This window comes from Nyctereutes procyonoides, unplaced genomic scaffold, assembly GCF_905146905.1.
Source record: "Nyctereutes procyonoides isolate TBG_1078 unplaced genomic scaffold, NYPRO_anot_genome, whole genome shotgun sequence".
Taxonomy (NCBI): domain Eukaryota; kingdom Metazoa; phylum Chordata; class Mammalia; order Carnivora; family Canidae; genus Nyctereutes; species Nyctereutes procyonoides.
The window spans coordinates 2,421,833-2,438,231 of NW_026575133.1; the positions used below are offsets into that span (position 1 = coordinate 2,421,833).

General features: G+C 43.8%; 1 protein-coding gene and 1 long non-coding RNA gene across 2 annotated transcripts in view; one reads left to right on the plus strand and one right to left on the minus strand.

Annotated features, from left to right (window-relative positions):
• The first annotated feature begins 298 nt into the window (after nucleotides 1-298).
• Nucleotides 299-10,832, plus strand: LOC129523364 (uncharacterized). Its single transcript, XR_008667100.1, has 4 exons — nucleotides 299-974; nucleotides 3,898-4,054; nucleotides 7,123-7,734; nucleotides 9,782-10,832. It is a non-coding gene; the product is annotated as an uncharacterized LOC129523364 (long non-coding RNA).
• PIK3AP1 (phosphoinositide-3-kinase adaptor protein 1) overlaps nucleotides 7,581-16,399 on the minus strand; it is a 117,146-nt gene continuing 108,327 nt past the window's right edge. Inside the window, exons 16-17 of the mRNA XM_055346188.1 lie at nucleotides 14,807-14,925; nucleotides 7,581-7,717 (exon numbers count right to left, since the gene is read on the minus strand). Coding sequence (XP_055202163.1) covers nucleotides 7,660-7,717; nucleotides 14,807-14,925 — 177 coding nt within the window. The 3' untranslated portion in view covers nucleotides 7,581-7,659. The remainder of the gene's footprint in view (nucleotides 7,718-14,806; nucleotides 14,926-16,399) is intronic.

A 16,399-nucleotide genomic window follows, 5' to 3' on the forward strand; every position in this document is an offset into this window, starting at 1 on the left:
GGGCGCGGACAGACGCACGGGGCCCGGGCCCAGCCGCTGGCTCGTCCGCGCCGCCGCCGTCACCGCCCGCTCCCAAGCCTCCCCCGCCCCCCGGCGCCTCAGCCTCTTCCTCTGACTCAGCCACGTCATCCGGCCACCCCGGCACACGCCGGAAGTGCCTCGCGACGCGGGGCCGCAACCGCCGCCGGCGCCCCGCCCGGGAGGGCGTCCCGCGGCCGCCCAGGGCCCTGCTGCGGGCTCCCCGCGCGCCGCCGGCCCGGCCGCCCTGCCCGCCCTGCCCGCCCTGCCCGCCCGGCCGGCCGCCCTGCCCGCGGGGGCCTCCGGGCCAGCCCGCCCTGGGCCTCGGGAGCGGCGGCGGTGCGCGCCCGCGGCCTCGGCCTGGAGCCCCCGCGGGGGCCTGACCCGCGCTCTGCGGGCCGCCAGCTGTGTGACCTTGGCCAAAACGTTTACGTTTTCCTGGCCTCGTTCTCCCCAGCTGTGAAGGCGCTGTGACCTGCGGCTCCCGGGGCCCAAGGGATCAGATCCGATATCCCTCTGCAGGCTCTGGCCTGCCGCCGTGACCGAACCCGCGCTCCTCTCATCCTCTCATCGTCACGGGAGATGCCGGATCCCCACAGAGGTGGAGGAGCGCCGCAGAGTCCCTTCACTGCTTACCGGGCCCCTACTGCTCGGTCTTGCTGAAACTCTCATTCATGTGTCTCTCTGTTCGCTTGCGTTGTTGGCGTCCTGTGCGCGGGCACAAACACCTCCTGGGATCAGCTCCGGTCCCAAGCAGAGAGCCTGTGCGCCGCCGTTATTTCCTGTGCCTCGAGCAGTGCCAGGCCCCGTAGTAGGACCTTGAAAAAATGCTTGTCGTGTGAATACGGCACCACCATCTACACAGTCCTGCAAGCCAAAAAGCTGGAACTTCTGGTCGAACGGTCGGCTTCAACCGTCTGCAATCAACAAGTGGTAGCATTTGGTCTCCTAGAAATGTCTCGAAATTTTATTTTTCCTCTCTTTCTTCTGCCAATAACAGCCAATCGCCGCCCCACTGCATACTGCAACAGTCTTGACAGGATCCCTGTCACCAATCTTCCCTCCCAACAGATGCCAGAGTGATCTTTCTAGAAGGAAACCTGATTATATCACTTTCTAGCTTAAAACACTCCCTAAGGGGTGGCCGGGTGGTTCAGTTGGGTAAGCATCCTACTGTTCATTTCAGCGGAGGTCATGATCTCAAGGTGGTAGGATCAAATCTGCCTCTAGCTCCTCACCGGGGTGAGAGTACAGCTGGAGATTCTCTCCCCCTCCCCCTGCTGGTGCTCTCTCTCTCTCTCTCTCTCTCTCTAAAATAAATAAATCTTTAAAAAAATATTTTTTTTAATGCTCCTTGAATTTTGTTTAAATAAATCATGGAATCAGAGCTAAGATTTTCATCTGACAAGCACTATTCTGAGCCCTTTACATCTGACTCATTTAATGCTCACAAAAGCCTTATGCAACAGGTCCTATCGGTATGTTCATTTTACAGGTATGATAACTGGAGCACAGAGAGGTTAAGTGGCTTGCTAAAAGAACAGTCCCAAGCAGTCTGGTTCCAAAATCAATGTTTCTTACTACTGATGGACCTCCATCTGTACAACCATTTTTTAAAATGAAATAGACCTGCATATACTGGCATGCAATGATATTAAGAAACACTTTTTAAAAAAAGATACATTGATTTGAGAGTGAGAGTGTGCAGGCACAAGCAGGAGGCCCAGAGGGAGAGAGAATCTGAAGCAGATTCTGTGCTAAGCATGGAGCCCAATGTGGGGCAGGATCTCAGGACCTTGACATCAGGACCTGATCCAAAACCAAGAGTCAGACACTTAAAACTGTCCACCGGCATCCCAAGAGATACTTTTAAATGAAAAAAAAGTTGACAAAAATAGAATATAGTCCCATTTTATTTTTTAAAAGATTTTTATTTATTTTGAGAGCAAGTGAGCATGAGTGGGGGGAGGGGCAGAGGGAGAGAATCTGAAGCAAACTCTGTGCTGAGCATGGAGCCGGATGCAGGACTTGATCTCAAGACCCTGAGACATGACCTGAGCTGAAATCGAAAGTCAGATGCTTAACCGACGGGGCCACCAGGTGCCTGGAATATAATCCCATTTTAAATATCATTTTAGTCTGCCCATAGAAAACAATCTGAAAAATTATGATGCAAACCATTAACACCAAGTAAGTTTCTTCTTTGTACATGCCTGTAAGTATTTGGATGTTTTTTACAATGACCATGTGCTACGTATGCAACCAGGGGGGAAAGTTTCTTGCTGAAGGACAGCCCGATTAGACTCTGACTTTACCTCTCACCAATCTCTATGTCCTGGCTTCATCACTATATTTCCCAAATATACCATGTTTTTTTTATACTTGTGTGCCTTTGCCTAGAATGCAAGAAAGTGGATGACCATTAGATACTCTCCTTCCAGGCCTAATTGAATTATCACCTCTTCAGTGAAACCTTGCATGACCCCCTCAGGAAGTTGAGTATCCCTTCTTTGGGATTCCAAAAGCATTCAGTATGTTATGTCACAGTTACCACCCTTCACCTCCTCTTCTATACTACACTCTGACCTTTTATGATGGCAAGGACTATCATTTTTTCATCTTTGTATCTGTCCCAGCTGCTGGAATAGCGTCCATCACATCATAGACAAACTATTTGCTGAGTGAACCAAGGAAGACATTAATAAGTGGAAAGTCAAACTGCATAGGATTTACACAATACTTTTTAGCCAGTCTAAGAGACATCACAAGACAGTACATGATTAATTGCTGAATGAATTGTATACCAGTAATTGCTATAGAAATCAGGAGGTGTCTTATACATCTTTGTATATCCCCTAGAGCACCTAGCAAAGTGACTTACTCATAGAGAAAGCCCAGTAAATGCTCCATGAATGAATAATCACTGCTTTTGAATCAAGTGATGATGTGCAATTAAAGAACAAGCAGTGCAAGTGCTGAATTAAGATGGATGAGTAGTTTCTCGCTTAAATATCCATCACCAGCCTCCACAGATTTGAAGCAGCAAGCATTTGCTAGGTGTTGTGGGGAGCACTGGGCTGGCAATTACTCAAAGGTGTGGAGGACACAAGAAAATTTTAAAGCATCCATTTGGGGAGCATAGACTCAAAACCAGGAAATTACACACAAGACAGAGAACAGGCAGGACAGTGTACAAAAAAAGAACTGCACAAAATGGGAACAACTGTGCAAATTCAAGAGGCAATAAGAGCAATGGGCATGTAGAAAAGAGGAACCCCTATTTTGGTGGAGTATTTGGAAAAGTTTAATGGTGGGAAGAGCATATAGGGTCATTAACTCAACAACTATTTATCAAGCTCTACTATGTGCCAGGAATTCCAATAGGTACTAGGAAATGATGATGCTAAATGGCTTTAGGTGATAAAAGTCTGGTAACAGTAGGTTTGGAAAGAAGGAATAGGGATGAAATAACTGGCTAGAGGAAAATGAGTGTGGCTTCAAATATCTTTGGAAACTGATAACTTTACACTAAAAAGTAGAACTCAGGAGGACCAAAATCAGGGCTGTTCTGCCAGACGAAGGAGTGAAAAACGTTGATATATGTCATTTCACCAGTTTCTTCATCTAGATTAATGACTTCATTCCCTGACATCAAAAGGGATGAGAGAAAACATTCTAGTGAAAGGAAACACCTCTCCCCTCCAATGGCTATACAGCCTTTTTTTATGGTAGTTCTAATAAGACTCAATTGGTTAAAGGACTTATGACCAGTAAATGATCCAGAAACCCACAATTTCAATTTTTTTTATTCTTGACAAACATGATCTTCAAAAATCTTGGTCTGTAAGTAACAACGTATCTTTTGATTTCCAATCTCAGGTACTGTTGGAGAAGGTAACTGAGAGAACATGACCATCAGTTGACCTTCGAGCTGGACTCTGGCAATTGGAGGATCCTCACCCACTTCCCTGTCTTTGGAATATATACTCTGCTCACCATTTCCAAACTGGGAGCTGTTCCAAGAACATAGCCCTGAGTGAGTAAGGTGTTGTTGAGACCATCTGGATGGTATAACTGAACCCAGTTGAGGCCTCTATTCTATATGAACTTTTAAGACTCTGGTAGGCAGGTGAGATCTACTTGCCTTATGGTCACCCAAGACAGGCCTGGTATCAAGGCTAGTATCAGATCACATTTTCTTTGAAATTCTATTTCTTCTTTCTACTTGATTATGTTTGTTTTTCTAGTTATTTACCTCTGGGATTGGGCAGTCCTTCTATTGCCTTTTTTTTTTTTTTTTTAGATTTTATTTATTTACTCATGAAGACACACATACACAGAGAGAGAGAGAGAGAGAGAGAGAGAGAGAGAAGCAGAAACACAGGCAGAGGGAGAAGCAGGCTCCATGCAGGAAGCCCGATGTGGGACTCGATCCCGGGCCTCCAGGATCGCACCCTGGACTGAAAGCAGTGCCAAACCGCTGAGCCATCCGGGCTGCCCCAGTCCTTCTTTTGCTATTTATCACTTTGCACCTATCTTTTCTGTTCTAGCTGAAATGTTCTAGACACAGAAAAACTTTATAATTGTTCTAAGTTCTTTCTTTAGGAAGCAGTCTAAAACAGTTGATTCTCAGACTGAAATAAGTCTGTTATTAATGCTTCCTCAGCTGGCCAGCTGCAAAACCACACACTATTCTTTGAAAGAAGAGCACATTTTATTACTTTATTTAAGATAAAACCATTTTATTTCCTGGTGCATGTGGGAGAGGTATCTAAAAATCCCCACTACTGAAGTGACAGAGGATGGGCTAGAACCTCCCTTTTTTTTTAGTAACAAGGCAAGAAAAATGGAGGGGAGAATAGGAACTTAGCTTGACTTGTAAAACTACTCAATGGAGTAATTTACATACTATCACTTTGTCTAATTATGGCAAAGGATTAGGGATTATTCACATCATTAAATATGTCAAGTTAAATTATTTGATTGCAACACCAACCTCTTGCTCATAATCTCTCAGTCTTCATGCTTTGTTGCTTATATTGTTGGATTATCTGCTCACAAGTCTTAATATAAGATGAAGGTAGAATGCTGGCTTAGGAATTAGAGGACAATGTACCTCATACAGTTAGAAGTAAAGGCAAGGGCCATGAATATGATTAAAAGCTTCACTTTCTATTAAACCAGCTCATTGGGACACCTGGGTGGCTCAGAGGTTGAGCATCTGCCTTTGGCTCAGGGCTTGATCTTGGAGTCCTGGGATCAAATCCCACATCCGGCTCCCTGCATGGAGCCTGCTTCTCCCTCTGCCTGTGTCTCTGCCTCTCTCTGTGTCTCTAATGAATAAATAAAATCTTTAAGAAAAAAAAAAAAAACCAGCTCGTAAAATCTTGGGGAAAGATGGTGGCAGCTGAATTGTCTCCCAAAGCATCATACAGAGAAATTTTTTGAGTTTCTTTGGATACCTAATTACAATTTAGTCTCTGATCTTCATTGTATTGAAATCCATGGTTTTGTTACATAATAATGTTCCTAAAAATGTGTACAGAAGATGAGTATGTGGAAGTTGAATTTATGTCATAATGGGTTGTTCTGTTTCTAGAAAATGAGGAATTTCACTTCATCATTAGAGTCATTCTTAGACAACATGGAGCAGTTTGGATGTGCAATGAACTGACCATTTCCACCCATGTCTCAAGTGTGTCACATTTATCAGACTCAAGTTTCTAAACAACACTTTTAATTTTATGTTTTCCACTTACTTTCACAGAAGAATAAAAATGTAATAAAATATTCCAATATTGCACAAACAGTGATGTGCACACAAAGATGCTAACATCATTAGCTGGCAGTAAGTTTTGCCAAGTTATTCATCTAAATGCTTATTAATTAGAGAATGTACAAAAATCTAAACTTGACATCTAAGAGGGAACTTAGAGATACTGAATATTTTTAAAAAAGGGTAGCTTTTATCAAAATCAAATGTGCTTAAGAGATCATGTATAAATAAGAGGAAGGACAATCATACCAACATTATAATTTCTTGTTCTCTATCCCACATTACCCTCTTTTTCCCAAATAAGTGACAAGGAGAGTAAAGGAACCACTGTAGAATGGCTACTGTGTGCCAAGCATTGTGGTAGGGAATTTGAACAAACACTCTGTTAATGGCCACAGCCAATAGTGTATTTCATGTCAGAAAAAAGACCCATGACCCAGAAGCTATTCATTTCAGTAAGAGTCCTTGTTTGCTAGACCAATGAATGAAGTTGGGGGAAAAAAAAACAAAAAACCAAACCAAAACAAAACAACCCTGAATCATTAGAAAAGGACACAATAAAACTATATTTAAATAGACTGTTAATAGTGTGCCTTACATATATCTGCATGGGATAGAGAATACATTTCATAAAAAATTACCAGATTTCTGATAGTTTTTAAAGGAATGTGTCTGATTGCTAACTTTATGTTTAAGTATCAAATTAAGGATCTGTGCTTTGAAGGCAGATTTCTGTGCCAGTGACTCAAAATTAATGATAGATTAGTGACATACAATAATTATGACACGTTAATGGCTCTCTCTGCACAGATACCCCAAGTCTAGCGGTAATATTAAGGAAATAGATAACTGTTTCTATTTTACATTCTTCCTTTTTTCTCTTTTGACCTCTTGGCAGAGAAAGAATCAAGGGTCCTACTGTCTTCTTATGGCCAGAACTAGTAAGCCCTATAAAAAGGCTGCAGAACAATAAATGGGGTCACTGGTATCCCAAGCTTCTGGTTCCCAGCCATTTATAGATGTTCCTTGCCAACAATCCTGTTTTGAAAGCATACTGAAGTATAAATGCCCAAACTGAAAAAAATACTTGATAGTGCCATGCCTGGGAGATATAGAAGAAGGACATTTCTGGAAGGTTAATAATCTACATGTGGCATTTCTTGAGGGAGCAATTGATTATCTAGAAATTTATAGTGTGGTGACCTGGAATTAAGAGACCCAGATTCTAGACACATATCTTCTTCTAACCAATTGTATAGTCTTGGTTTTTATGGAATCTCAGATTTGTCTTCCATATAAAAGGAGTTAGGACTAATCCCTCTCTAAAGTCTTTTTCAGTTTGTCCTATGTGAACAGCCCGGGCATTTAAACACCCTCCTGAATCTATAGAAAAGTTGAAGACCCATTTAAAAATCAGGACATATCTCCTTACCTGAATGCTGTAAGTCTTAAATCATAACCACTTCTAGAAGTTAGTCTGGACTAGCAAATAAGTAAGGCCTAATATAAGTGCATTTCAGTAAAATCACTTGTAAATTACATTTCTGATCAATCTTTTCAGGCTTCTAACATGCCAAATTAGAGGTGAGTATTCCAATTAAGTCAGTCTTTATCCTTTTGGCAAACAGGGATATGGATCAATATACTTGGTGATGGTGAATAAAGTCCTTAGTTTTCACTTCTTCATTCCTCAAAAATACCTTCTTCAAGGAAAGCCCAAACCAGCAGGGCCACAACAGCATCAGCCATGAAAGTAGATCTTCTGGTCAGCAGTCATACTTTAAAACTCAACATGAAGACATTATTAACAGGCTGAAACTGCAAGTCTCAAAGTCCTGATGTTTGGCAAGTTTCAGGAGGTGGAATCAGCGACCTCTGGGCGGAACAGGTGGAGGAGGATGGAAGGTCTCTCTGGCTGGAGGTCTGAAATAAAAGATAAAGTAACTATTTTTTTTAAATTTTTATTTCTTTATGATAGTCACAGAGAGAGAGAGAGAGAGAGAGAGAGAGAGGTAGAGACACAGGCAGAGGGAGAAGCAGGCTCCATGCACCGGGAGCCCGACGTGGGATTCGATCCCGGGTCTCCAGGATCGCGCCCTGGGCCAAAGGCAGGCGCCAAACAGCTGCGCCACCCAGGGATCCCCCATAAAGTAACTATTTTTAAATGAATCTAATTAACTAGTTCTTAGGCATCCAAGGTTTGTTGCGAACTTGGTAAATTATGCAAAGAACATGCTCCTTAATTAATGAAACCATACAGACCCCTGAAAGGCACACCTGCTGGCTGTGGATCACAACCTTACCTGCACATTAGAATTACCCATGGACCTTTAAAAAATACCAATTCCCAGGCTCTCTCCTAAACCCATTCCCTCCTAACCTCTGGAAGATAGGGTCATGCATCACAACTTTTTAACAGTGTCCCTACCCAATGAGTTATATTACTATATTACCCATGTCTTCTATTTTCTGATATTTTGATACCTGGAGTCTCACTAATCCCGGAGGGACTGCCCCTCCCAAGGCAAACTGATTCCTACAGATAGCAACTTCCTGATGAGCACACCTTTCATATGCAAACTAACCAGTCCCAGCCTATACCCCAACTACTTCCTTTATGGGTTCTCACATTTGGGCCGGTATCCATCTGCCCTAATCACTCCAGGGCCAGGTGCTAGACAACTAGGGACCTTTGCCCCAGAGTCCACTGAAATTATTCAAACTAGCCAATCCTAAATCTGCTTACCCTACCTTACTTGTACTCTCCTGCAGAAACCACAATAAAAGCTCTTATCCATGTTCCTCTAGTCTGCTGCTTTTCTCTTGAGTAACCCAGTGCTTCCCCAGTGGGACCCCATGGCATAACATGCCCCTTCCTCTTGGGATCTATGAATACAACAAACTATCATCTCAAAAGCAGTTGTCTCTTCATCTGCTGACCTTACCATACCTAAATAATAATAAAGCCTATATTTTAAAACACCAGTGATTCAAATATGCAGCCAGGCAGAAAACATACTATAGTAGGGGGTCTTTTGAGAAAAGAATTAACATTTTTTTTAAAGATTTTATTTATTTACTCATGAGAGGCACACAGAGAGAGGCAGAGACACAGGGAATGGGAGAAGCAGGCTCCCTGTGGGGAGCCTGATGTGGGACTGGATCCCAGGACTGGGATCACCACCTGAGCCAAAGGCAGACGCTCAACCACTGAGCCAGCCAGGTGCTCCAAGAATTTAGAATTTCTAAACTCTGCTTCTCACAACGATTTCCTCTTGGGGTCACTAAGTGTGCTATCCCAACTCCAGATTTGCTTTCCTAGAAGCCCCCCTCCATTTTATCGGTTTTTAAACAGTCCTAAATGCGATTCTAGACAGACCTGGGTGAGTCTATTTACAGAGAAGTTCAACAATTGTGGATGGTATTTCCACATGTGTGCTGTAAAACCAATATTTGATTCTCTTGGAAGCAAGTCAATAAGTCAAGAAAGAGAGCTTTGTCAGGTGTTGAAATTGAACTGTGCTATCCTGGACTTGCATAGTTGAGGATTGAATGGATCAATGATTAAATATTTACTAAATGTCTCTTGAATGCAAGTTTTACGTAGGTCAAGGAAATGACAAAAGAGTTGAAGAAAGGGGCTGTCTCAGGAATAAGGCAGAGAAGCAGGAGTAGAAAGAAACAGCCACAATCATGCTCAGGAGGCCCTACTGTGGCTTCCAGAAGTCAGACAGTTTTGTGTCGTTGCCTCTTTATCTGGAAAAAACTAATTGACAGTCTCTTTCCACCTCTCCAACCCACCCTATGAACTATGGCTTATAGGAGAAGGCTGAAAGGACAGTTAGGTAATACTACTTGTTACATGAACAAGCTTAGGCTTCTTGGCTTCCTGGATTGCTTGCTCACTCTGTTTCTTCCTTCTTACCTTCCTCCTTTTCCACCCTCCCTCACCCTCAAAATGTGTCTACTCCTGGGCATGGGAAACAGCAGCAAGTATGATGAACATGGATCCGTCCTCATGGTGCTAAGAAATTAATGGATAAAACAGACAATAGGAACAATCAGAAAACTGCACTGTTTTGATAAAGTTCAGAACCTATGGGAAGACATAGCAAAGGCAATCATGCACTCATCCAAAGGCCAAGTTCAACTTCTCTGAATATGTTTCTCACCTGCCAAACAGAAGTACCCACAGATACCTACATCTGCGTGTTGTGTGAGGCTTGGAGATGACACTTGGAAACCAGACACTCCAGAAGTAAAGCTAATAATCTTCTTATTATGAATAAAGATCTGTTCTTAGATTTCTTTCCCATGTGTGCTCCATGAGCCTTATGATTTATCCTCCACCATAAAGACAGTCATGATTTCCCCTGGCCCCTCTTCCTCTCTCTGCTGCCCCATGCTGCAGCTGGGGTGGGCCTACAAGCAAACCATTTCTGTATTTTATTCTGATGAACAATCCCAACCTAGGACTGGAAGTCCTATCTCAAGGAAATGGATTTGTGATCATAGACCTATCGGAACCATGGACGTACAGAGTGTAAAAACAGAATCAAAGGGTGGTCGGTGGGGGACACCCTCTCCAGGACACTGGGAAGCTGCAGCTGGAAACTCAAGTGCCCAGAGATGCCTGAGAGCTGCCTGCTTTCTCCTCCTTGTCGAGGGGGAAGCTCTTGCTGCCAATGAGTTTAGTTCAAGAGCCCAGCGATCTCAATGTTGGTTAACGTTCTTTTAAAGCAGGACTGTTACTTAGCTGGTATGCTTTTTTATGATCATAACATTGTTGACAATATTTTTCAACTTCCCTATTAATAAATAGCTTCAGTTCCAAGTACCCTTACTCACTGACCATTCCAGCCCCTCCTAGAGACTCCACAGACCTCTTATAATTCTGCATCTAACATGTTAATTTTGGGTGCTGCAGGAGGCCTCCAGAAGTATGTTCTGATTACACAGGACCTTGGCTATGTATGCCTTAAAAAGGAATGCACAGGTTGTTAGTGACTGACTAACGAATGGCAAAATATTTATAAAACAAAACAGTGATGGCTCAGTAAGATTTTGGGCTTTGTTTTGGGGATGTGGGAGGGGTTTTGTTTATTTGGTCAAGTGGCAGGACTTCACCCAAGAAGAGCGTGATAGTCCTAGACACCTCCCCACTCTCTAAGGACTAATGCCCTACAAGGGAAATGCCATGCAAAGATGCATGGATCTGGGCAGCCCGGGTGGCGCAGTGGTTTAGCACCGCCTGCGGCCCGGGATGTGATCTTGGAGACCTGGGATCGAGTCCTGCATCAGGCTTCCTGCATGGAGCCTGCTTCTCCCTCTGCCTGTGTCTCTGCCTCCCTCTCTCTCTCTCTCTGTCTCTCTCTCTCTCTCTCTCTTTTTCTCTGAATAAATAAATAAATAAATCTTAAAAAAAAAAATCCTTGCATTAAAAAAAAAAAAAGATGCATGCATCTGCTCCTGTTCTTGTCACCATCCACCTTCCCTGACTTTAAAAAACATTGGGAACTTAAAGGTGGGAGTGTGAAGCCTCTCTCCACCCATCTATAACCCACCTGCTTTGTGGGAGATGACCTGATGGCTAACTTTTAAAGATATGGGTAGTCTAACACAAACAGTACCAATCTTTCCATCCATCCATTAATTCACTTACATGATAAATACTAAGTTCCTACTATGTTCTAGTTACTGTGCTAACTACTGGGACTGCAGATAGTAGAAAAACTGTTTTAATCAAAAGCAGTTTCTTTCAAGGCTCACCAGACACTTGAGGAAACAAATATGTAAACAAGGGCCATGATGTGAATGAAGTATAATAGAGGTATGTGGGGAACCATAAGAAGGCTCATTCTGCATAGGAACATCAGGGGAGGCTTCATAGAGGAGGTGATGACTAGACTGAATCCAAAAGGATATGCAGGAATTTTCTAAGCAGATATCAGAAGGGAGGAGGGAGACAGAATTCCAGGCAAAGGCACAGATTGGGCAAAGACACAGTTCCAAATGGCACAGCTCACTGGGAATGCAGGGGTGGGGGGTGGAACACCAGCGAATATAGGAGACGGTGGAACTTGAGGCTAGACAGGGCCAGAGCATGCTAAAAAATACGGCATTAAATGTGCAGGCTTTTATGCCAGGAAGTGACATCATCAGCAATTTCTGATCTAGAAAGTGCACTCTGGCAGCAACGTGGAGGAGGGAGGTAAGTGTGGGTCTACAAGCATGCACGTGGGCACTGGCAGATGGAGAGGGGGTGGATCCGAGAGCTGAAAGGGCAGCAGACTGGACAGAGTTTGGAGACACACTCTGTGGGAGCTCCCAGGGAGGCAGGGTTGGAGGAGAACGTCTGGTTTTGGTGCTTGGGGAAGTGAAAGAACTGTGCCATTATCCCAGGCTGGGAACTCACCAGAAGAAGACAGTTTGGGACAGAGAATGGCAGGCGGATGAATTCAGGTTTGCACGGGCTGTGTTGGAAATACCTGTAGGGCATCTAGGTCGAGGTCACCGGTAGAGAGGAGCAAACAGAGGGCTGAGATAGAGGTGGAGGCTCGGAGTCCTCGCTGGCAGCTTAAGTTCTGGGGACAGCACACGGGATGAGCAGGTGGAATGGACAAGGACTGGGAGGAAGGGGTGATAAGCACTGCACCTCCAGTGCTGTTTGAGAGCAGGGGTGCTCAGGTGACATGGGCAAAGAACAATTATGGATTCCGAGATCTGGAAGTGGAGAGGAGACCCCCAAGGTCAGCCTCCCCTCTGAAAAGGGGAGGTCAGTCTGTCAGTGGGTCAAGCATAGAAGCCATTTGATGACTTTATTATTTTGTTCAAACAGCTCCTCACTTTATTATGCGAATGTATAGATACTTACAAAACAATCGCATATTTGCAAATCTTTCTTCACACCAAAAAGGAACCCAAATGCTAAGGTCTATCAATTACAGATTTCTTTGCAAACACCATTTCTTTAGTAAAAAGCATTTTTCCTCCTTTTTGCTCCCATTTATATCACAACACACTTCCAGACTCCCCCAAAAATTCATCAGCCATCTCTGTTTACACATTTAAATGCATCCCGCTTTCTATCCTTTAATTTCTGGAACTTGTTTCCCTGGTTGTTCTCTTTTTCTCTCCCATTAACAAAGTCCCACAGAGTCTTGAAGTTACAGTTTCAATCTTGACAACTCTTTTCATCTTGGTGCAATTAGTTAACTGCCTCCAAACTCTTCAATCTTCAGGAATGGAAGGTCTTAGGTCTTGGATCTCCTCCTATTGATACCTTGATCCTCTCGGACAGGTGTCACAAAATGACTGAAACCCTGGAGCCTCCAATCAGGCACACCCAGGTTTGCCACACAGAGCAAGTCTCAATCCAATCCAAGCCCCAGTGTCTACATCTGCAAAATGGGGTAATCCTAACATATATCTCTGAGAGCTGTGGAAGGAATTAAGTGAGATCATACATTTGGTGTGTTGAACATAATACCTAGTACATACACACCCAATACAGATTAGCATTTATTACTATAATCATTCTCCATAAATACCCCTCCCCCAACTATATAATAATTTTCAAGCAACAGCACATTATGCCAATTCAGGGGAATGGACCAGATTATCGCTACAGTGGGTCCTCCCAGGACTAACATTCTGCTATCTGACCTGGTCTACACCAGGGAAACATGCTGGTAAGTGGGACACCACTGGCTATTGTGGAGGATCTGTGTAACAAGTGTCAGTATGTTAACTGTTACTGGGAGCACATGCAAAAGTGGTGAACAACAAAGGGAGAAATGGACAGATGCCTAGGACAGAATCAGCTTCTCTTGCCAGAAAACCAGAAAAGCCTCCTTGTTGCACTTTCTTGACAAATAGCACTGATGAGATTCACTTAAGTTTCAACATTAAAAAAAGAAAAAAAAAAGCTTCTACCTTTTAATCATTTTTCTCCCACATTATCTTTTAGATATCAAAGAAATAAATGCCTGGGACAAACCCAGGCTTTCATTCCCAAGGCCCCTTTCTGCATGGGCAGACATACAAGCTAACTTTGACCACATTTCCTGTTACTCCACGAGGCCCTGAACAGGTTCCTACCAGAGGCCCGAGTACCATTATAAACAAAGACAGACATCAGGGCCCAGTAAACACTCCAAACTCATCTGTCTAATGCCCATCTCCAAATCTCCATATGCTCATTCTTCTGGATAAGAAAACTCACTCATTCTGTTGAGTTTTTACTCTGGGCCAAAAGTTGTAAAACTCTTTTGGCCAAGAGTTGTAAATCACTGAGGATGTTCTACTATTATCCCCATTTTACAAACAAAGAAATTGAGTTACACAGAAGGGAAGTAATTCATCCAAGTTCACAAGTGACTTCTGGACACTGTCCCCACATAGTGTGGCACTAGAGCCATGCTCCCCACCATGCCGAGCTGCCCCCCACCGTTATTTTCATCCCCAATTCCTTATCTCTTGGTCCCCAAAAGGCACTGTCCCCCACAATATGGCCAAGGCAATTAGTTATTAGGGAGCCAAATTTCAAGTAAACATACAAATTACTGGAAAAGCTGATGTTTACCAATGCACTTTATTGATGAAATAACTGCACTTGCTATTTAAAGTATCTGCACTTGGGCAGCCCGGGTGGCTCAGTGGTTTAGCACCGCCTTCAGCCCAGGGTGTGATCCTGGAGACCCGGGTTCGAGTCCCGCGTCAGGCTCCCTGCATGGAGCCTGCTTCTCCCTCTGCCTGTGTCTGCCTCCCTCTCTCTCTCTGTGTCTCTCATGAATAAATAAATTAAAAATCTTTAAAAAATAAAAAAATAAAGTATCTGCACTTGAAAAAAACATCTGATTAATGAAGAGTCCACACTGAAATGCATCAAAAGTAGGAATTACAGTTAGATCTGCACTCATTCTTAGATGGTTTTAGATACCCCCAAATCCTACTCTCCCCCAATGGAATTCAGAGAGTGAGGAAAACATTTATCATCAGCATCAATGTTACCTTTGTGAAGCAGCTCTTGGAGGTACCCTGGGGGGCCTCTCAAGGGGAACAGTGGGTGTTCCTTCCACTTGTGGGGGTCCTGGGCTACGACTTCTGGTAACCTCAGGGACTTCATTATCCTATAGCAAAAAAAAAAAAAAAAAAAGAGAAAGAAAAGGGAACGTGTTAAGTAATGAGCGTAATCAGACACCCTTATCCCAAAAGCCTCTCAGTCCTCCTCAGGCTTTGGCTAAAGGTTATTCAAAAATTGAGAATGAGCCCAGCAACACCAGGGCAGTTTTCTACTGAGCCTACCATCACTGAGGAGACAATGGTGCCCAAATTATCCTTAATGGTCCTTGTTACTCAGAGTGGCCCTCTGTGGGCCATCAGATTAGCATCACCAGAGAGCTTGGGAGAAATGCTGGATCTCAAGCTCCTCCTCAGGCCTACTAGATCAGAATCTGCAAAGTAACAAGATCCTAGGTAATTCTTAAGCATATTAAGGTTTGAGTAGCTTGCTCCATGTAACCAGATAGAGTTGGAGAAATTTTATTTTTAAACCAAAGTCCCTTTTTGGGACAGCATAACCATGAGTGGTTCTCAGTCATGGAGTAATTAATATAAGCTGTTCCCTGGAGGAGTGGCCCACCCCGAGGACCCTATAGAGTCTCCTCCTGGTTTGGCAGGGACCTAAGTGACTCTTCCTGCTTGCCCCAGCCAGTGATCACAGGATCAAAAAAAACACCCTGACCCAAACTGTGCTCAGTCTTAAGGCAGCAGCTCACCCTCTCCTCAGAGGCCTTATGGCTCTCAGGGGACTATACATGTGGAGGCACAGAAAAGGCCAGTGTGCAGTGAAAGAAAGCAGATATGCACAGGGAAGAAAAGACGAAAGAGCTCATGCCCCTGGGAATACATGGAGCAGTGGCCTTGGCTCTGGCATTTCTCACTGCTCCTGATCGAGGGCTCCAAATGTGATCTCAATCCTCTAGATTCCCTGAGAGTCATCCAGCTCCTTCTAACAGATGCTCTTTGGCTTAACCAGTCAGGGGATTAACCTCTCCCTCCTTGCCTCCCTTCCCTCATTTCCTTCCTTCCTCCCTCCCTTCCTTCCTTCCTTCTACCCTCCCTTCCTTTTTATTGAGGTAAAACTCACATACATAATTCACCATTTTAAAGTGAAAAATTCAGTGGCACTTAGGACATTTGCAATATTGTGTAACCACCACCTCTATCTAGTCCCAAAACATTTTCATCATCCCAAAAGGAAACAGTGTTCTCCTCATTTTCCCCTCCTCCCAGCCTCTGGTAACTACCAAATCTGTATTCTGTCTCTCTTTTTTTTTTTTTTTTGAAGATTTTATTTATTGATTCATGAGAAACACCAAGAGAGAGACAGAGGCAGAAGGAGAGGCAGAAGCAGGCTCCCTGTGGGGATTTGATGCAGGACTTGATCCCAGGACCCCAGGATCATGACCTGAGTCAAAGGCAGATGCTCAACCACTGAGCCCCCCAGGTGCCCCTGTCTCTCTGATTCTATCTCTTCTGGATATTTCACATAAATGGAATCCTAAAATATGTGACCTCTCATGTCTGGCTTCTTTCACCTGG